A 21,837-nucleotide genomic window follows, 5' to 3' on the forward strand; every position below is an offset into this window, starting at 1 on the left:
AAAAAAAAAAACATACAAATACCCAAATTGTTACAGCCAACATGAGCCTAAAGGGACATGACTACTGAACATGTGTATGGTATCTTGCAACAAGAAAATGACATTAAGAAAAATCTGAGGAAATATGAGTAAGGTACAAATTTTAATTAACAACAATAACATATATACACAATTTTTATTTCCCAGTGGAAGTTACCACTGTAATAATTGGGGCTACTCAAAGAGCTAACACATTTATAGAGTTTTTGGTCTGAATCAAACACTATTCTATATATGCATAATCACTCATTTAACTGTCAAATCATTGTGTAAGATAAGTACAAATCCTCCATATTTTACAGATTAAAAAAAAAAATAAGGCACAGAAAGTTAGATAATTGCCTAAAGTAACATTGCTGTCAAGTTTCACAAGTAGAATTTGAATCGAATGAGTCTGAGTCCAAGGATGGTTTTCAACACTATAGTGGTTTGTATCCATTCATACATTTTTTTAATGTGCATGTAAACATATATTTACATAAAATATTCACATAGCATTAATTTTACATAATATTTTGCTATTCACTCCCATGATCAGAGTTGACTTTCTATTTCTAGGGGAGTAACTAAAAATAGTCAGTATGCCAGAGTGGCATATTTTGGGATAGTATGTTATGAACTCCTTCATTTTTACTTCACAAGAATGTGTAAAAATGAACTATTAGTGCAATTTTGTAGTCAAAATCTGTTTAATATTGATAATTTCAAATGATTCATTCTTTATATGAGCTGTATTATATTTCTATATATCAGCCTATTATTGTTTATATACATAGGTAAAAATTTACTTAGCCTGTATATCTTTCATGAGGCACATTACATAGTTTTCAAGATTTTATTATGATAGATGTCTGCATTGACATGTCTCTTCACACTTGTTTGTATAGTACAAGATGATTGGGAACAGAGCACTAGCTTAGGGGGTGGGGGGGGAATTTTAGCCGTTTAGTCACCATTAGCCCACCCTCACCCTCAGTTCTTTGACATGGAGAATTGAGAAAATAGCAAAGCTATGTAAAATTCTATGCAAATACAGCTTCGGGATTATTTCTTTAGCTTTGTCTCCTCAGCATTGTCTTTTTCCATGTTATACATATGTAACAATTTTGGAGTTACCAAAGTGTCTCTTAAATCTGTAGAGGGTGTTATTTGGAAAGAAAAAAAAAATCATTGTATCTACTTGCTCATTTCTATTGTATGAAAGTGTTATTTTCCCCACTCCAACTATCACTGATTATTGGCAAACATTTCAATATACCTATGTAAAGGTTTTATGTAGGAATACAAATTTATTTTTCATTTTATACGAATTGGGTAGACAAGTTTTCCAATTTACTTACTTATCCATTCTGTATTGGAGAGTTTAATTACATTATGATTGTTTTGGCATAGTTTTGACAATTTGCAAAAAAAAAAAAAAACTGTATAAAGCAGAAAAAGAAGGAAAGAAATCCCACCAAATTCAAATAATATAGTATCTTTTAAAAGGGATTTTCTTCTAGCTTCGATTATCTAGCAATATTGCATTGACTGTGGTTTTGCATCAATTTAACTTTTCCAAATCAGCATTTCTGACATGGTGTAGGAAAACATGAAGATGATTGTAAATCAGGATTGCTTGGCCCATGATGCTTGCAAAGATTTGAATTATTTCCTCAACATTTTACACATATTTAAAAAAAGACCTTGCCATTGAACCCCAGGGCGGTGGTGTCGTCCCTGGAGTCCCTCTCTTAAGGCGCTAATGCCTTGGCTATTTGGAATCCAGCAGACATCAGGCCCCGGTAATTCCACTTAGCGGAGGCGCTGGCACCCCTGCACTGCGGCAGGACCTCAGCACTGCGGCAAACTGTTGCGGTTGCGCAGCCAAAGCCGGAGGGGAGGTTTGCTGCGCATGCGCATGTGGAACTGGTGCGATTAGTTGGTGTTGCTGCAGTGACTCAAGTGCAGAGTGGAGTGGTCGCCGGAGATGCCTGACGGTCTGTACTGAGGAGCGGCTAGCAGCGCGATGGAGCGGGCCAGGTTAGCTGTGTGGATCTCTTCCCTTAGAGACAGCCTGAGGAATAGTCATTTTTGTTTGTTCAGTGTTCCAAGTTCGTAGAATTTAAAGTATTGTTGTATATAGTGGGAATCTGGCTCTAAAGTTCGTTGTTCTGGAGAATTGAATGGTACACTTTTGAAGGTTTGGGGATTGGTTGGACCTCCCTGGACGATACTCTGACCGTGCCGTGTCATATTGCAGCCGGTATACGCCACTGTATTGTGTCCCATCAGATCCATTCTAGAGTGGCCCTTTGTCCTTGAGATATGAGGCCATGACTGTGGTTGAGGAGGGTATATTGTGATGGCTGTGGTGCGAAAGGCAGGGGAAGGTACGATGGGGTGGGATCACTGGGGAATCCACAGTACCAAGGAGGGGGTGACAGGGTAGGGCATCGGGTATTGGTGACCGTGGTATCTGGGGGTAGCAGGGTGGCTGAAGTGGTGATAAGGAGGGGTCTTTAGGGTGAGGTGTCCACTATGATGTGATCATGTTGTAGCAATGGTGTCCGCCATGGTGGTGGTGGGAGGGAGTAGAGGGTAGGCTGTTCTTGGTTGTGATGGTAGTGAGGGGGTAGCCACGGTGGCCGTGCTGGTGGTTTGGGGGTCAACAAGGTGGCCACTGTGGCAGTGATACGGAAGAGATGGCAGGGTGACTAGCAAGGTGATCATGGTGGCCATGGTTTGGGGGGAGGCAGCAAAGTGACCGTCATGGTGGTGGTAGGGAGGGGCGGAGGTGGTAAGGGGCAGTGGGGGTGGCTGCCATGGCGGTGTTTGGGAGGGGGGTGGCAGGGAGGCCACCGTGAGGGTGCTACAAAGAGGGTGGCACGGTGAAAGGGGTGACCCACCTTGGATATGGTATGTGTGGGGGCGGTGAGGCAGCCATGATGGTGGTGACGGGAGGGGCGATCAGGTGGTGGTGGGGGCAGTCATGGTGGCGTGTGGGAACCTTGGAAGAGTGGCCGCCATGGTGGTGGTTGAATGAACGCAGTAAAAGGCGGCGAAGGCAGTGGATCTGTAGTCTGGTAGTGGGCTGACGGAAGGGGCAGCGAGTGGTCCACAGCCCTTAGAGGGAAAGGGGAGACCGTTCATTTGTTCTCTAATCTGAGGCAGTCTAAAGAGTTTATATTAGGGCGAACCTATCCATTACTCATCTGAAGGGATAGCTGCACAAATGTTTGTCTTTAGATATTTTACTCCTTAATTCCTCGCTTTTGTGGTTTTGGTGTAAGATTAGGGATATGGTGTGCAGAGTTTGCTTTATGAACTTGTGAGAGTCGTACCGGGTTCTGGGATGTAATACTGCAGAGGCGTGTCTTGTTTGCACTGATTTTTCCTGTATTCGGAATAAGGTTTTCAGCGGTCCGCTGCCGCGTCACGACCATTGTGCGGCTCGCCAAAGATGGCTGCCGCTGCAGATGTGCGGATCTGCGCAGGCGTGACAGGGTTGGGGGCAGCCTACCCCTCCCCCAGTGCCGCAGTGGGGGAAGGGTAGTCTATGCAGCTTCTCCCAGGCGGCAATTTCGGCGGCACCTTCAAAGCGCAGTGCTGAGGGGAGGAGGCCGGCAACGCGGGCAAGCTGCCCCTCCCCAAAGTGCCGCAGTGGGGAAGGGTGCGGGATTTTGGGTGCGCAGGCGCAACTGGGAAGACACTGTCTCCGCCCGGCAATGGGGCGGGCATCAGGGGAGGGGGTTTGCGCAGCATCCGCTTGGTGGGGCTGGCAGCTACCCCCCCTTCACCTGTCTGCTGTAACGGCTGCTCCTGCCCTCTTGTGCTGCAGTGCATGGAGGGAAGGAGGACGTGGATTTGCTGAGCTTGTACCTTGGGCCGCCCCTTGCCCATAAGGCCACATTGGAGTGGAGGGGGCAACGGGGCAAAGGATTTGTACGTTCTATGCCTGCCTAGACTGGCAGCCATGCTGTGCCCCTACTTTTCTGTTGCGCCGCAGAAGGGAGAGATGGGGGCCTGCAGGCAGTGCAAGAAAGGCGAAGTCATCCCATGATCCACAGTGCTATTACTTAGGGCAGCCTCTATCAATGGTGCTGATTTTAAATGTTTTCTGACTTACAGAGGTCCACCTTTTCATTTTTATAGATTCCCTAGGTTGTATTATGAGCGGTCTCTTAATACTCAAAGGGGATTCAGTAACCCTTTAGAAAACCCCTTATTATATTTGATTTCCACTTTACAGATTCGATAATTGCACAACTGCATCACCTTTAAGAGTGTCGTATTTCTTAATCTGTGGATGTTCTTTTTGTGATGCGGCCTTTATATACCGTTTCCTTAAATCGGGGATCAGGGCTCCTGCAGGGTTTTTAGGAGCTGAGACCTGTAAGTTTTCTTTGCTGAAGGGGAGCAGAGCAGAGAATCAGAAAAGTAGAATGCTAGACGGCTGTAAGTATATGTTGGATTAGGGAATTCTTGCCCTAGTCAGGTTTTTAAAGTGATGCTTTTGACCCATCATTTTGAAGTTGGACCTACTTTGAAAATTTGGTGAGAAAATATAATTAAGAAAGTAACTATTCCAGTGTTCTGTATTCCACTTTTGAAGGGGACCATTTTCAAGGACTTTGTTTTTCTTTGCAGAATGTTGATGGGCTTGCCTTTTTTTTTTTTTCCTCTCTATCACAAACAATATGGTTGTGCTAAATTGGAATGTAATTAAGGAAAACATAAACCCAGAAGACTTGGAAAGCTTTGTTGTAGAATTTTCTTTTGAGTAGTTTTAGAAATAGCAGGAGGCTGGAATTCTGTGATACTTACGGTTTGCTCATTTTTTTCCTACTTGTATACACATACTGCTTCAAAGAATTATATTTTGCTTTAACTTCTGATCATTTTGGCTATTTGCAAAATGAGCGTGTATTATCCTGATCAGCCATTTTGTAGTTTTTCACGGAGACTCAGGATCTCAATATGGCGGATCCCTTTGGAAAGACCTCTGAGGTTTCAAGGTCTCTGCCCTGCCCACTGAATATTGGGCTTAGTAGCAGGGCTTTTTGAAAATGACGAGGCAGTGTGAACCCTTTCTGTGGTTTAGTGCAAGGAAACAGTCCAGGGATTGTTGTATTGCTATCTAAGGCAAGGTACTGTCTGGTTTGGGTTTATTCAGATTATTTTGTATTATATTGGTTTGCCCAGTGCATGTCACATGTCTCATTACTGAAATACTTTCCCCATATGTGGTGATGCTACATCTTTATTCCTGGCCTTTCCTCTGAATGTGCTCAGATTTGTTTTTTAAAAATTCCACATTTAAGATGTCAAGGCCTCAAAGTTACTCTTTTTTTTAATTGGAGTTTTGTTGACACACAATGCTTCATTAGTTCCAAGTGCACAGCGTAGTGATTCAACAACTCTCTATGTTGTGCAGTGTTCATAAGTGTAGTTACCCTCTGTCACCATACAGTGCTGTTGAAATACATATCATTGACTATATTCTCTATTGCATTCCCCTGACTTACTCATTCCATATCTGGACGCTTGTACTTCCCACTCCCCTTCACCTGTTTTGCCCCTCCTCCCCATTCTCCCCTCTGGTAACCACCAGTTTCATCTCTGTTCTTTTGGGTGTCTGTTTCTGTTTGTTTTTTTGTTTCTTCTTCTTTTTTTTTTTTTTGATTCCACATATAAGTGAAATAATAAGGTACTTGAATTTCTCTGACTTATTTCACTTAGCATAATACCCTTTCGGTCCATCCATCTTGTCAAAAATGGCAAAATTTTTTTTTTATACCTGAGTAATATTGTATTTATATACTGCATCTTTATCCATTCATCTATTGACAGACACATGGATAGTTGCTTTACTATCTTGGCTATTATACATAATGCTACAGTCAACCCAGGAGTACATGTATGTTTTTGAATTAGTGCTTTTGTTTTCTTTGGGTAAATGATCAGAAGTGGAATTACTGGATCATGTGCTATTTCTATTTTTAATTTTTTGAGGAACCTATATACTGTTTTCCACAGTGATTGGACCAGTTTACATTTCTACCAAGAGTGCATGCGTTTCTTTTTTCCACATCCTCACAAAGAGTTATTTCTTGTCTTTTTGATACTAGCCATTCTGACTGGTATGAGGTGATATCTGACTGTGGTATTGATTTGCATTTTCCTGATGATTAGTGATATTGAGCGTCTTCTCATGTATCTGTTGGTGCTCTATATATCTTTGGAAAAAAAAAAAGTTCAGTTCCTCTGCCCATTTTTAATGGGATTTTTTTATTTGTGTGTGTGTGTGGGGGCATGTGTGTGTATGTTATTTATATACTAACCCCTTATCAGATACATTAAATTATCAGATACATTACGTTAACCCCTTATCAGATCTATCGTTTGCAAATATTTTCTCCCATTCAGTAGGTTGCCTGTTTTTTGTTGGTGTTGTCCATTGCTGTGCAAAAGCTTTTTATTTTCATGTCGACCCTATAGTTTAATTGTTTTTGTTTCTCTTGCCAGAGGAGACCTCTATAGGAAAATTTTGCTAAGGCCAACATCTAATAAATTACTGCTTTTATTTTCTTTAAGGAGTTTTATGGTTTCAGGTCTCACATTTAGGTCTTTAATCAATTTTGAGTTTAATCTCTTACTTTGACATTGTACTCTGCTACTTAGCTATATTTAGAAAGAATCCTTGAATTAAGCAGGGTATGAGTATTGACTCAACATGACAGGGACAATGAGATTTTTTGTCTTTCTTCAGTGTACATTAGGATTTTATTGCTGGTCTCCTTTGCCCCTTCCACTTGTGTGACCCAGATCCAGAAAGCTTAAGAGTTGTTGATGGTTAAGGTTGTCTCTCTCACTAACAAAGGTTGTATAAGGGAGTCATTTCTTTTGCCTTCTAGTTCCTGAATGCTGGCTGGCTTAGAAATTTCTTTTTGATGGTTCGACAGGTTTTGGTTTAGAGGCACTGATTTTCTCATGATTATGGGAAGATCTGTAGACTGAGATTACCTCACATTTTCTTTTTTTATTTTTCATTCTTGAGATCTTAGTAGTTGAATTTTTATTAGGTTTTTTGGGCAGATGTAAGGGATATTATATATTTGACAGAATGTTAGGCTATTTGGAAAAACATTGTGTGATCTCATCCTTGTTGCTTCTCATTGTATTTCCAAATTAGTATTATTTTTTTAATGAAAGTAATTTTGTAGCAAAAAAAATAACATTGTGCACATACAACTTTTTCCATTACCTTTTTAAAGTATGTTCTATGCCCAATGTGGGGCTTGAACTCACAACCCTGAAATCGAGTCACATGCTCCACTGACTGAGCCAACAAACCCCATCTTTTTTTCCTTTATTGTTTACTTATTTAAGATTTTATTTTTAAGTAATCTCTACACCCAATGTGGGGCTTGAACCCACAACCCTGAGATCAAGAGTTGCATGCTTCATTGAATGAGTCAGCCAGGCACCTCTCTATTTTTCCTTTAAATGCTTATTTTCTGAAAGCTGGTTTCTAGGTTGTGAATGCAGTAGGAAGATTATAAAACCACATGTATGTATATTTAGAACAAACTTCCTATATTGTGAAAACAGTGCTGCTCCTTGATTTTACATGGAGCTTTAAGTTTCTCTTAAAGATTTTGTTTATTTGACAGAGAGAGACACAGTGAGAGAGGGAGCACAAGCAGGGAAGGGGGAGAGGGAGAAGCAGGCTTCCCACAGAGCGGGGAGCCCGATGCGGGGCTCGATTCCAGGATCCTGGGATCATGACCTGAGCCGAAGGCAGACGCGTAATGACTGAGCCACCTAGGCACCCCATACATGTAGCTTTAAAAATGGATTTAGAAAATTGAATAATTTTGTGTGCTGTTTCATTTCTCCCATGAACTCAGACTTTTTCATACTGCGCAACTGCTATGAAGGGATAAAGGAACTGAAGATTTTAATTTATTTTTATTTTTTGGTAATGCGGTATTTTCAATTATACTATTAGATTAATCATAATTGATGGTCTATGACATAGAGGTCTATGATAGTTCTTTTTATTATATAATTTTAATATAATATTAACAAATATATTTGTGAAGCCATGTTTCATCGATAAATACTTCATTCCATTTTGGCACTGAATGACATTCCATTGTATTGAATGTACCATACTGCACCATATTTGGTTTATCCATTTTTTAGTGGTTGTACTTTGGGTTGTTTCTGCTTTTTGGCTCTTAAGATTAAATAAAGCTGCTAGGAACATTCACACTCAAGTTTATATGATTTTGGTTTTTTTTTTCTCCCTCTTGGTGTTCACTTCGGCAGCACATATATTTTACTTCCTCTAGGAGTTGAATTAGTGTCAAATGCTAAACTATGTGGTTCACATTTTTAGGAAGTGTCAGAGGCTATACACCATTTCACATTCCCACTACCAGTTTCTCCACCTCCTCCTCCACTCCGGAGGTGTGAAGTAGTAAGTTTGTAATTTTTATTTGCATTTCCCTAATGACTATACTGATATTAAATATCTTTTTTTGTGCTGATATAAATTTGTATGTCTGTGGAAAGTAATCTGTTCCAATCTTTCACCCATTGTTAAGTGGGGTTTTTTCATTTTATTATTGAGTTGTAAGCGTTTTTGAGCTGTGTGAATTGCAAATATTTTCTCCCATTTGGCCAGTTACATTTTCACTTTCTTAATAGTGTCCTTTGAAGCAAATACGTATTTTACTTTTGATGAAATCCAATTTATGGATTCCTTTCTCTGGTGCTTCAGGTATCTAGGAAACCATTGCCTAATCAAAGGTCAAGGAGATTAGCAAATTATATACTTTTATGATTTAAAAATCTGTTATGTACATTTGTGATTTTTAAATGATTTCTTTTTTTTTTTTAAGATTTTATTTATTTGACAGAGCGAGAGAGCACAAGCAGGGGGAGCAGTAGAAGGAGAGGGAGAAGCAGGCTTCCCGCTGAGCAAGGAGCCCAGTGCGGAGCTGGATCCCAGGACCCTGGGATCATGACCTGAGCCGAAGGCAGACGCTTAACCATCTGAGCCACCCAGGCGCCCCTTAAATGATTTCTAATGCTTGATTGAAACACTAAAGTTTTTGAAGCAGTAAAGCAACTTGGGTTTATTGGAAAGCTATTTGAATGGGTTATTTTGCATAATCTAACATGAATTTGAAAATAGCAAGGGTTCAAAGAATGAGTTTTGGGGATGCTTCCTTGAATTCTGCCCTGGAGGGAGGGGGGCCTAGGTGGCTCAGTCGGTGAAGTGGCTGCCTTCAGCCCAGGTTGTGATCTCAGGGTCCTGGGATCCAGCCCCATGTTGGGCTCTCTGCTCAGCGGGGAGCCTGTTTCTCCCTCTCCCTCTGTCTACTGCTCTGCCTACTTGTGCTCGCGCTCTGTCAAATAAATAAATAAAATATTTTAAAAAATGAATTCTGCCCTGGAAATATTACATTGCATGATTTTTGTAAACTGCTTTTCTTCTAGCCTCTCTGATTAGCATTGTTAAATTGCAGTTGTAAGAGTGGTTCCTGTAGTTTCTAACGTGGATGACCCAGGTGGGAGATTACATGCTCAGATCCCTTGAGCAGCCATTTTGTGAGCTGATCTGCAGATCATAAGATGGTGGTAGCTATGTTGGTTTTATGTATTTTTTGTTTAAGCATCCCTTTTATTTCTTGTTTTACAAATCCTAGGAAAACAACATTTGCACAGGAGGTTGCTTAAGTAGAAATTTTATAATTTAAACTTTATGCTTTATTCCATTATACTAGAAGATCTGTCCTAATAAAATATTTTCAAACCAGGGACACATGGGTGGCTCAGTCAGTTAAGCCTCTGCCTTCAACTCAGGTCATGATCTCAGGGTCCTGGGATCAAGCCCCTCATCCGACTCCCTTCTCAGAGGGAATCTGCTTCTCCCTCTCCCTGTGCCTACCTCCCTCCCCTGCCCCCCGCCCCGCCCCCCCCGCCACTCTCGCTTGCTCTCTCAAATAAATTAAAAATATCTTTAAAAATATTTCAAACCAGTTTTGGAATCTAACCAAACCATCTATTTTTTGAGGGTATGTAGGTATGGGTAGTAGGTTAGTGCATATAAGTATATCTCTGTAAATGTATAGCTTTATGTCTGCATAATACAAAAATAAGTGGAAATATTTTCTTTTTGCTTAATTCTCTGATATATTCCCCCCCCCCCCAGTTTTCTGATGTTAGGGGGCTTTTTCTCTTTTTTTAAGATTTTATTTATTTATTTGGCACAGAGAGAGAGAGAACAAGCACGGGGAGCAGCAGAGGGAGAAGCAGGTTCCCCACTGAACATGGAGCCTGATGTGGGGCCCAATCCCATGACCTGAGCCGAAGGCAGACACCGAACCAACTGAGCCATCCAGGCACCCCCAGGGGGCTTCTTTTTTCTTTTCTTTTTTTTTTTTTTTAACAAATTTATTTGTTTGAGAGGGAGGGAGGGAGAGAAAAAGAGAGGGTGTTTATGAGTTGGGGGAGGGGTGGAGGGAGAGAAACTCAAGCCGCCTGCCTGCTGAGCACAGAGCCCAACATGGGGCTCCATCTCACCAACCTGAGATCATGCATGACCTGAGCCCAAACGGAGAGTCAGATGCTCAGCTGACTGAGACACCCAAGTGACCTGATGTTAGGGGTTTCAAAAGGGAGAAAGTGGTTTTAGGATAGATCCTGACTATTGGAGGATATTTTCATTAAAATTTTGCCATGTTTCTTTTCTACCATTTTTACTGAGATACAATTGACTTACATTACTATTGTACCTTGTTTTAATTATATTATAAGCACTTTAAAAACTCCATTATATTAATATAGTTCTACATACAGCCTTCAGGGGCGCCTTGGTGGCTCAGTCAGTTAAGCCAAGGCTTCAGCTCGGGTCATGGTCCTGGAGTCCAGGGATCAAATCCCACATCAGGCTCCATGCCCAGTGAGGAGTCTGCTTCTCCCTCTGCCCTTCACCCTGCTTATGTTCTCTCACTTGCTCTCTCTCTCGCAAATAAATAAATAAAATATTTAAAAATAAATACAGCCTTTAAATAAGTGGTTATTTTAAAGTTGATGAAGTCTTACAAAATAAATTTCTCTTTCTGCTTCAGGGACCGCTTACACCTGAGACGGACTACGGAACAGCACGTACCAGAGGTGGAAGTCCAAGTCAAACGTAGAAGGACAGCCTCACTGAGCAACCAAGAGTGAGTATAGTCTGGGTTGAGAATCAATTTAGTTTAGAATTCTTGTTCAAAGTTGAATAGAGTATCATGCAATGAGGGGTACTGAAATGAATTTAATTAATGAAAGAAACCTATGCTCATAATATAGAAGATAATGCAAAACAGTTGAATCAACCTTAATCAGGTAGTACTAACTTATGTTAAATTTTAGTAAAATGCATTTTTTCCCAAATGTGTAGGTGAGTTTTATCAATAAAATTCTACATCCCTCAAATTTGATATTTATATAATTTCTGTTTTATGTTACTAAATCACTTCTATGTTTGCAAAATTTTTTATTCATTGACCGAATGCTAACTTATGTATTCACACATATGCTGCATTATTCAGATTTTTATTTTTGGTTAATACATTTATCCAATTAAAAACTTGAAATGTGGGGCACCTGGGTGGCTCAGTCGGTCAAGCGACTGCCTTCTGCTCTGGTCATGATCCCAGAGTCCTGGGATCTAGCTCTGCATCGGTCTCCCTGCTCAGTGGGGAGCCTGCTTCTCCCTCTCCCTCTGCTGCTTCTGCTCTCTCACTCATGCTCTCTCTCTCAAATAAATAAATAAATAAAATCTTAAAAAAAAACCTTGAAATGTATACATTTGTTCCTCTCTTTACATAGGATATCTACACAGAGGTACACTTTTATTTTTTTTTAATTTTTTAAAGATTTAATTATTCCTTTTAGGGAGAGAGAGAGTGTGAGATCAAGCTGGGGGAGGGGCAGAGGGGGAGAGAGAGAGAGAGAATCTGCAGCAGATTCCCCACCAAGCATGGAGCCTGATGCAGGGCTCCATCCCAGGACCCCAGATCCTGATTGAAGCCAAAATCAAGAGTCAGACACCTAACCAACTGAGCCACCCAGGCACCCCCACGCACTTTTAAATTTAGGTGTCCAGAAGGGTGATTTTAATACAAAATATACCAACATTTTTAATTACATGATACATGCATAGTATTTATTAGATCTTGCATTTTGTTATTATCACAAATCATGACAGAATCAGTGGGTAGCATTTTTTTCCCTTTCCCAAAGCTGTTCTATTTGGTTATTTTCCAAAATTACAAATATTAAAAATACATGAATATCGTCTCTTTATAAAACACTTAACTTTGAGATAGAAAGTATCTACTTCAACTTACCATTGCCCTTCCCTCCCTAGAGATAATCCACAGGTATGTAGATGTCTATATTTTCAGACCTTTTCCTGTTCATTCATGTGTATGCACATGTGGAAGTGGGGAGAGGGAGAGGCATACTTGCGATCTCGTTTTTTTAATTTTTATTTTTTTAAAAGATTTTTATTTATTTGACAGAGAGAGACACAGCGAGAGAGGGAACACAAGCAGGGGGAGTGGGAGAGGGAGAAGCAGGCTTCCCGCGGGGCTCGCAGAGCAAGGAGCCTAAGGCAGGGCTTGATCCCAGGACCCTCCCAGGACCTGGGGATCAAGGCTTAAAACTGAGCCACCCAGGCGCCCCTACTTGTGATCACTTTACATATGCGAGATTTATTGTTGTGCAACAATATGTCTTGGGGATCTTTCTATTTCAATGCATATAAATACCTCATTTATTTTATTTATTTATTTTTTAAATATTTTTATTTATTTATTTGACAGAGAGAAAGACAGCGAGAGAGGGAACACAAGCAGGGGGAGTGGGAGAGGGAGAAGCAGGCTTCCCATTGAGCAGGGAGCCCGATGCGGGGCTCGAACCCAGGACCCTGGGATCATGACCTGATGAGCCGAAGGCAGATGCTTAATGGCTGAGCCACCCAGGCACCCCACCTCATTTATATTACAGATTGTAGAATATGGGTGGTTTAATAACAATTTCATTTATCAGTAGCTTACTGATTTGCATTTCTTTGCTATTATCAACAAAGATAAGGGCAGTCAATTTGAAAGTTAATATTCTTTATTAATATTAATTATTTACATTTTATTTCAGTTCCTCAAATATAAAGCTTTTTTAAAAAACTGTTATAGTGGAGCCTGGGTGGCTCTGTCGGTTAAGCGTCTGCCTTTGGCTCAGGTCATGATATCAGGGTCCTGGGATCCAGCCCTGCATCTGGCTCTCTACTCAGCAGGGAGCCTGCTTCCCCTCTCTCTCTGCCTGCCTCTTTGCCTACTTGTGATCTTTCTTTGTCAAATAAATAAAGTCTTAAAAAAAAATAAAGACGTTATAAAGTGGGGGTAGAATTTTGTTTTCTGTTTTTTGTTATTTGCTCATTTTACGTGGTAAAGTTGCAATATATTCAGTTGCACATTTTAAATTACTGGTGAAGCCAACAATTTCCCCATTTTCCCTGTTTATTTATTCTTCTGAGCTCACTCTTTTATTACATTTTTATTTTGGGAATTTAAAAGAAGTATTTTGTGAATGGATATTCTGTGTAATTTGTTCTTTTTTTAAAAAGATTTATGTATTTGAGAGAGGGGGAGAGCACCAGCCATGTGCAAGTGAGGGGGGGAGAGGGGAAGAGCAAGAGAGAATCTCAAGCAAACTCCCCACTGAGCATGGCACCCTAGCAGAGCTCAACCCCACAACCCTGAGATCATGACCTGAGCCAAAATCAAGAGTTTGGCCACTTAACTAACTGAGCCACCCAGTTGCCCCTATAATTTGTCCTTATAAAGGAGATACATAATAATGCAGCATATGTGTGAATACATAAATTAGCATTCGGTCAATGAATAAAAAATTTTGCAAACATAGAAGTGATTTAGTAACATAAAACAGAAATTATATAAATATCAAATTTGAGGGATGTAGAATTTTATTGATAAAACTCACCTACACATTTGGGAAAAAATGCATTTTACTAAAATTTAACATAAGTTAGTACTACCTGATTAAGGTTGATTCAACTGTTTTGCATTATCTTCTATATTATAAGCATAGGTTTCTTTCATTAATTAAATTCATTTCAGTATCCCTCATTGCATGATAAACTTTTTGCCATATTAATTTTCTTTTGTGTGGTAATGTCTTTTGTAACTTAAAAGCGTTTAAAAGTGGCATTTTTACCCAGAATCTCTGGAAGTATCTTGAGTTTGTTTAGAGATTGTGATTGAGGTATGGGGGATTCTCTTGAGGGGAGGATCTTTTGTTAGTGGGTAATGGTTCTGTCATAGTTAAATTTTGTTAGAGCTTTTATCTTATGCAGGACCAGTGTGAACCAGCATAACAGGTAATCTCATTTTCTTTAGGACCTCTTTAGGTGTCATTTTCTTGTCCAAAGCTATGGAAACGTTTTGTTGCGTTCAAAGAAGAAATAAGTTCATTTCCTGACCTCTGCTGTTTATATTACGTATAAATACTACAGGGTGCTAAATGGGCAGGGGAGTTTTGAGTTAGGGAAATAGTGTAATTTCCCCAGTCATTTATCTCCATTTTGAGAGTAAGTGGATTATAAAATGGGTAAGCAGCATTGATACTCGCTAAGCCTTGCATACTGATACATATGCTCAGAATTCTCTCAGGATTGGGATAGTTAACAGTTAGTCTGTTTATTTTGATGATAATCCATCAATATCCCACATTTTCCCAAACCATAAGTGCTAAAAGTCAGTATTCCTGAGAAATTGTGTGGTACTGGTTCTAATGCTAATAAAGATTTGCTATTCATGTTCCATCCAAGATACAAAACAAAATTGAATAAAAACCAAAACGATGCAGATGAAACCTCTCACAGACCAACAGTGATTGTTAATAGAAGCTCATTGGTTTTTATTCTTGGAATTGATGGTTATACCATCTTCTGATAGATCTATCAAGTAAATCAGTTTTTGATCTTTGGGGCTGGTGAATGTCTTTCTTGTTTCTTGATGCATTGTAAATTTGAGAGAATTTGGAGATTGGGGCTGGAGAGTCTTCTGGAGAATCTATTTTATGCACCCTTTTATATGTCTTTCTAAATTATGTTCTGCATTTTATGAACTGAATATTACATGTACTGCATTTTATTTTCTCCAGTTTTAGTTTAGTATGCAGCTGGGTTTCAGGTTAAACCCAAGAGGAACACTCCAGTAGGAGTTTAAGAGGGCCAAGGAATATATTTTTGTTTTCTCTGAAACACTTTTAGAACCATATTAGGTCAGACTCTTAGTTGCCATTTGGTAATAAAGGATTGGAACTAAGAATACCTAAATAAAAATGGGACAATTTAAAAAGCATGAGCAATGTAATGAAGACTCTTAATGGAGTTAGTGCAGTTTTGACATGTTAAGGGTAGAGTCCCTCCTAAGATTACCCTCAAAACAGATACCAACTGCAAGCCCCAGAGTTTCTAGGCCACCTGCACTTCTCAGCATCTGGATAGAGATTCAAGGTTTCCACTATTTCCTCAGGTTCCATAATTTTCACAGCACTCAAGAAAAGCACTACACTTACTATTAAGTTTACTATAGGGGATACAGGTCAGGATAAGTCAAATGTAGAGACTTATAGGACAAGATCCATAACTTCATGTCCTTAGGTTGTAATACTCTCAGCTCATCAATGTATGTATATCGCCAAACTCTCAGCTCATCAATGTATGTATATCGCCAAACAGGAAGCTCACCAGAACTTTGGGTGCTTTCTAGAGTTTTTTTTTTTTTTTAATACTTCATTTATTTATTAGAGAGAGAGAGAGAGCATGAGCAGGGGGGAGGGAGAGGCAGAGGGAGAAGCAGACTCCCTGCTGAGCCAGGAGCCCAGCATGGGGTTAGATCCCAGGACCCCAGGATCATGACTTGAGCTGATGGCAGACGCTCAACCAACTGAGCCACCCAGGCACCCTGCCTTCTAGAGTTTTTATTAGAGTTTCATTATTTAAACATGATTGAATCATTGACCATGTGGTTGACCACGGGCCCCACACTCTAATCACATAGTTGGTCTTTGTGGCTTGGCCAGCCCCTGTCCTGAATAATCGTATTAGTGTTAACTCAGGTATGATCCAAGAGGCCACCAAGAATAATGAAGATACTGCTATCACTTGGTAAATTTGAGAATTTAGAGGTTACCTTCCATGAGCCATGGAGAAATTCCAACCTAATTCTTTTTATTTAACAGAATGTTAAAAATGCCATTTAAAAACTGTAGAAAAATAGTGGAATATCTTTTTTTCAGGCCCATTTCCAAATCTGCTATTGAGTAGTTTCATAAATAGACATGTATGTGTGTATATATAGGCACACATACACACACTTAACAAGGGCTGAATTGCTGGCGATTTTTTTTTTTTTTTAATGCTTGTCTTGTTAGCCAGTAACATTTCCTACATCATAATTTACAGAATCAGATTCACAGCCAGATTACTGATCCATACGGATATACTGAGGACTTTTGTCTGGAATTCCCTTCCAACTAATAGGTAGTCAGTTTATATAGTTTGAGAGCCTAAAATTCTGGGCTCTGGTAGTTCCTTGTTTCAGGTGGTTACTCCCTGGAGTATTTACTATGGATAACAGCCTTAATATCTTGATGGAAATGGCCTTAGCAAATGCCTCCCTCTTCTTGCTAAGGGTTAAAGAATTGTTTCCAGGTAAGATTGGAAAGTGAGTAATGCATATGGTTCTGATGGTTTTTCCACAGGGCTTTTTAAAACAAAAGAATTTTTTTTTTATTTTAAAGTTTCTTGGGTAGTATCGCTAAAGTAGTAAGTATCCTTCTGTTCCTTGCACATTCTGTGTACAGAGACTCCTATTTCTTCTTCCATTCTCTTCACAAGGTAATGGGAAGCTCTGATCCTAATTGAGTCTCTCCTTAAATGTAAGGGTCTACACATTTTCTTTCATATTGTTACCCATATAGGAAAATCTCTTCTCATTTATATTCATTTTTACATATTGTGCTCTTGTCATAGGTGTCAGCTGTACCCAAGGCGATCTCAGCAGCAGCAAATACCTGTGGTGGATTTCCAGGCGGAACTGAGACAGGCATTCTTAGCTGAGACACCAAGAGGTGGTTAAAGCAGTATTGGAACATCCAGGTAGCTGATTTCCAAGTGAAAAAACAGGTTAGAACTGATTGAGTCATGGTTAGGAATAAATAAATAGTGTGTTTGGAGGTCACTTAATTACTTGAGATATGTTAAAATACATTTTTTTCTTAAAAATTTCATAATTGAATTTAAATAAAAAAATTCATATAATCACATTGCAGAAAGATTAAAGAAGTAAAAGCAAGCAATAGGACCTTGGTCTTAACCCGACACTTAGTTTCCCAGTCATTTTAGTGCATGCTTTTTAGGTAGTTTATTTGTATCTAATTTCTATTGGTTTTCCAATTAATATTATATAAACATACTACATTATAAATGGATGCTGAATATCCTGCTAATGAATGTTTTGTAATTACCTTTTGTGAGAAACTTCATCTTTTTCCTGGTAGTTTCAATAAAGCTTCAGTGAACTGCCAAGCATAACATATTAGATAGGATCATTTACTCAGATATGAAGATGTGAAAATAAACTGAGTCAGAAATATTAGCTTAGGTACATTTTCTAAATTATATTTCAAAGTATTAGTCTCCATTACCCTGAATATATAATGGGAAAAAAATGGAATGCCAGTTACGATACACTTTTACCTGCATTGGTTGTTTTAATTACGTATCATTTGTGCCTACTGAATTATAAATACACATCACATTCATAACCAAATAAGCTAAATAATTTTCCATGCATATTTACTAATTATTGCTTTTTTTGTTTTGTCTTTTTTCACTTTTTTGTTTTCATCAACGTATTTGAATCAGCTGACAATGTATCAATGTATTTGATTCAGCTGACAATGTAATAAAAATATTATCCATGATTTTTTCAATGTGATGTAGATTTATTTACAGTCTGTCTTTTAATGTTTTATGTGACCTTTTTAAAATTTTAATATTTGAATGTCTGTAATGCAAAGGGTTTAATATACTTTTTAGAAACTAGGAGACAGGAGCCTATTGATGAGTTTTGTTCTAGATTTTCTTTATTTCTGTTTTGGTGTATTACCTCTCAACTCACATTAATTAGGCCTGTTTATAGCCACTATTTTGAGTTTTAAATTAAAAGATACAAAACAGATTATCTGAGAATTCTCCCCTGCTGCATCCTTTATTCAGCATTCTCCAGTAATTACCTGGAGCTGATTGCAGGGCAGTGGCATTGATTTCAGACAGTGGAATCTGATCTTTGTCCCCAGCTGTTCCCCAGAGTAAGGCCATTTTTAAATGATTAAGTGAGAAAAGCAGATTTTTTTTTTTAACCAGGAGTTTTTTGGCTCTTCAGTGTAGTTCATATACTCTTGTAAGTTCCTAAGTATAATTATTTACTTATTTACCTGGGGCTTATGATCAAGAGTCACATGCTCTACCAACTGAGCCAGCCAAGCACCCATATAATATTTAAGTCATACATTATGATCTTCATATAGGATCATCTGGTTTTCTGATAGTATTTTTTATTTTAGTTTCAAGTGCTAGTTAAACAGCACTTGTTACTAGGATTATTTTAGAGCAGGGGTTAGTAAAGTATCTGACCTACTCACTTTTCCTAAAGAAAATTTTATTGGCACACAGCCATGTCCTTTCGTTTGTGTGTGGTCTGTGGCTGTATTTGTCACTACAGCAGCAGATTGGAGTAGTTGTGACAGATTGAATGGCAGGTAAAGCTTGAAATATAATATATCTTCTTCCTTAAAAGAAAGTTCTCTGGCATCTTTCCTATAGAATCACATTGGAAGATGAAAACACCAAGTTGGGACAGTGGGGGACTGGTGATACTATAGAAGGTAGTGAAGAGAAAGGGGTTATAAAGGAAGTTATATGAAAGTGAACATTACAGGGTAGGGGACCAGATAAATTTCTGGGATAAGGGTCAAGTCTAAGAATCATGTCTAAAGAATAAATGTAGATGGGTAGTTTTTAAAGACATTTTAACAATTGGTATGTTTCCTTTTTTACAATAAAAATCTAAAGCTTCTAAGTGATAGACAAGAAAAATGGGGAGTTAAACCAAAGATTTTAAAACCCATGTTTCAGCCACAGCATAAGGTTGAATTTTCTTTCATTTTCCCCATTTGCTTTTTTTAAGTTGGAATCATGCTTTTAAATGAATTTATTTTGTATTTATTTCACTTAAATGTATATCACTACTTCCTCATTTTATTAGTCATCATAATGATAATCTAATGAATAAATGATAGTTTATTCATGATTTACATTTCCTTGTACTTGTTTTTTTCTAGTTTGCTATGCTTTTATAAATTCTATATTTAAAAGATATATTTGGTATCTTAAATTTATTAGGATAAGGATCCCATTGTGGACTGTAGGGTATACACATTAGTATGACTCTTAAATGTTTTGTTACATTGCTTTCTGACAGCATCATAAGCATTGTTTGCCATCAAGAATAATTACTACTAGTGTTAGTTTCTCAGTACCATCTTTGTGTGTCTTTTTCTTTGATAAATAAACAGTTCCAAAAATAGAAAATTGTTTTTTTTTGTGTGTGTGTGGTTTTAATTGGCATTGCTTTGTGGATGAATACTTTTTTCCATTTATTGTGTTTTCTCCTTTCACTTGTTAAACTTTTTTGCACATTTTCTGTGAAGGGTGTGATATTTTACCAGATTTGAGTGAGCACTAATGCATTACCATTATTATATGATTTCTCATTTGTTGTATGTATCTTGGACAAGTTTGACCATCTTATCTTTTCACTTAAATTTTTATAAAGTTTAATCATTTGAAAGTCCAGACTTTCCAAAAGTTTAAGAACTTCTTTTGTGAGGAATCTCAGGATGTTTGAGTCAGGGGGCCATTTATTTGCTTTTGCTTTTTGATGTAAGGAGATTTATCATAACTGCTAATTCATCAGTGCAATGTGATGTTGTGCTCTTACGCTCTTCTTCATGAAGCATGTTGATGTCATTTGCTATGGAGATAAATTTGATCAATCTCCAAAGTGAAACATCCTTTCCCTTATAAGCGTTCATGATTGTGGTGTACTAAATTTAGGAATAAGAGATAACTTTCTAAATCTTAGGTCCTATTCGTTAAGGAGAGTCTTTCCTTAACCACTTCAGTCAACCCCTATTCTGAGTTGTGAGTAAAATGTATATCTCTTATTTATATAGAATATTTTATATTATATTACACGTCTGTGTTCCCAGTTCTTTAGGTCTCCTGTTCTTTAGGTTATGACTCACATCTGCAGGTACATTTTTATACTTGATAACTGGTTAACAACATCTAGTAGATGTGGAAGGGGTTTATAAACTCAGCAGGTTAGGTGATGGACAGAAACAGGACTGCGACTGGCCTTTCCTTTTTACTCTTCCACTATACAAAGGAAATGTTTGGATTTGTTGGTTTCTTTAAGTTAAACTATGAATTAAGCCTGATAGTTATGTGTTCACTGAAATGCCAGTTGGGACAGAACATTTAAACTGAAGCTGATAGGGAAATCTGTACTCGAATCTTTTTGGCATCTGAAGGTGAAATTTTGTTTCTGAATTTTAAATTTTTATTGGAAAGGTGACTGACTACAAATTCACTGTAAATGCACATTTGATGCTGGGTTCCATTACATCCTTACATAAGAAACTTCTTGTGATTACATTTTTTTTTCCCTTAAATGAACTCTTGAAATCTAGCCCTACTGTTTTTTTCTTTTGTTCTAATAATCATGGTCTTGCATTGCAGTGTCTGGTAGTACGTCTCCATTGTTGATGGTAGAGGGTGTGTACTCCAGTAATAGTGTTTTGTTGAATGGTTAGCATTCTTTGTTTTTGTTTTTATTTTTTTTCACTAATGGCGATATAAAAAGTAATGTTACAAACTTTGTACATTATGTGAAGGTCTTGACATTTTACATTTTAAAAACAGCTTTTTTGATTTATAGTTTATATACCATAAAATGCACCTAATTTTTTCATAAATATACTGACTTTTGCAATCATTGTCAGGTACTTTAAGGATGCTGCATTACCAAAGTAAGATCCTTCATGCTCATTTACATACATTCCCTGTTTCCACTCCCAACTTCAGGTTACCATTTAATTTACTTTCTGTTTCTATGTGTATTTTTTCTATTTCTGTAGATAATTTACTTTCTGTTAACAATGGATTGCTAAAGACTTTATATCTTCATAGATACAATGTTATAAAAATTGCTAAAAAATGAAAATTGCTACTTTAAAAATAAACAAGTGTAGGATTTAGACAGCTTCAAAAGTAATCCTGTCAGAATTAAGAACATCTATATTATAGGCCTTAAACTACTCATATGTTGGCTAATTGAATTCAAATAAAAAAAAACTACATTTATTTGGGGAGGGTTGGGCACATTAGTCTGCTGATTTGAATAATAGATCTTTTGAGATCTTTACATGTCAGTTTTATGCAAAACATTAATTCATGTACAAATATTGGATGCTACAGAAGGGGGGTTATCCCTGATGTCATTGTATCTTTAAAGACGTAAATTAGGTAGATGAGAGAAGAAACAAGTGTATAGATATTATAGTCAGTTAAGATAAATGCTGGATGGGCTCCTGGGTGGC

At 38.1% G+C, this 21,837-nt stretch overlaps 1 protein-coding gene across 7 annotated transcripts in view; it reads left to right on the forward strand.

The window, feature by feature from the left end:
* Window positions 1-1,913: 1,913 nt before the first annotated feature.
* Window positions 1,914-21,837, forward strand: part of SNURF (SNRPN upstream open reading frame) — a 22,749-nt gene continuing 2,825 nt past the window's right edge. For 3 of the 7 annotated variants that reach the window (XR_010404906.1, XR_010404907.1, XM_064570035.1), the window contains exons 1-3: window positions 1,914-2,061; window positions 11,166-11,261; window positions 17,144-17,296. Coding sequence is in view for 4 of the 7 variants with exons in the window: in XM_064570035.1 (XP_064426105.1) it covers window positions 2,048-2,061; window positions 11,166-11,261; window positions 17,144-17,249 (216 nt within the window). In the remaining 3 variants the exon portion in view is untranslated. Of the gene's footprint in view, window positions 2,062-11,165; window positions 11,262-17,143; window positions 17,297-18,037; window positions 18,106-21,837 lie in introns of those variants that run through there. The other 4 variants (XR_010404908.1, XM_064570036.1, XM_045899563.3 and 1 more) reach the window with 3 other exon arrangements.

The sequence above is a fragment of the Mirounga angustirostris genome, unplaced genomic scaffold (assembly GCF_029215605.1).
Source record: "Mirounga angustirostris isolate CCGP_5_RB_7025 unplaced genomic scaffold, mMirAng1.0.hap1 SCAF_9, whole genome shotgun sequence".
Taxonomy (NCBI): Eukaryota; Metazoa; Chordata; class Mammalia; order Carnivora; family Phocidae; genus Mirounga; species Mirounga angustirostris.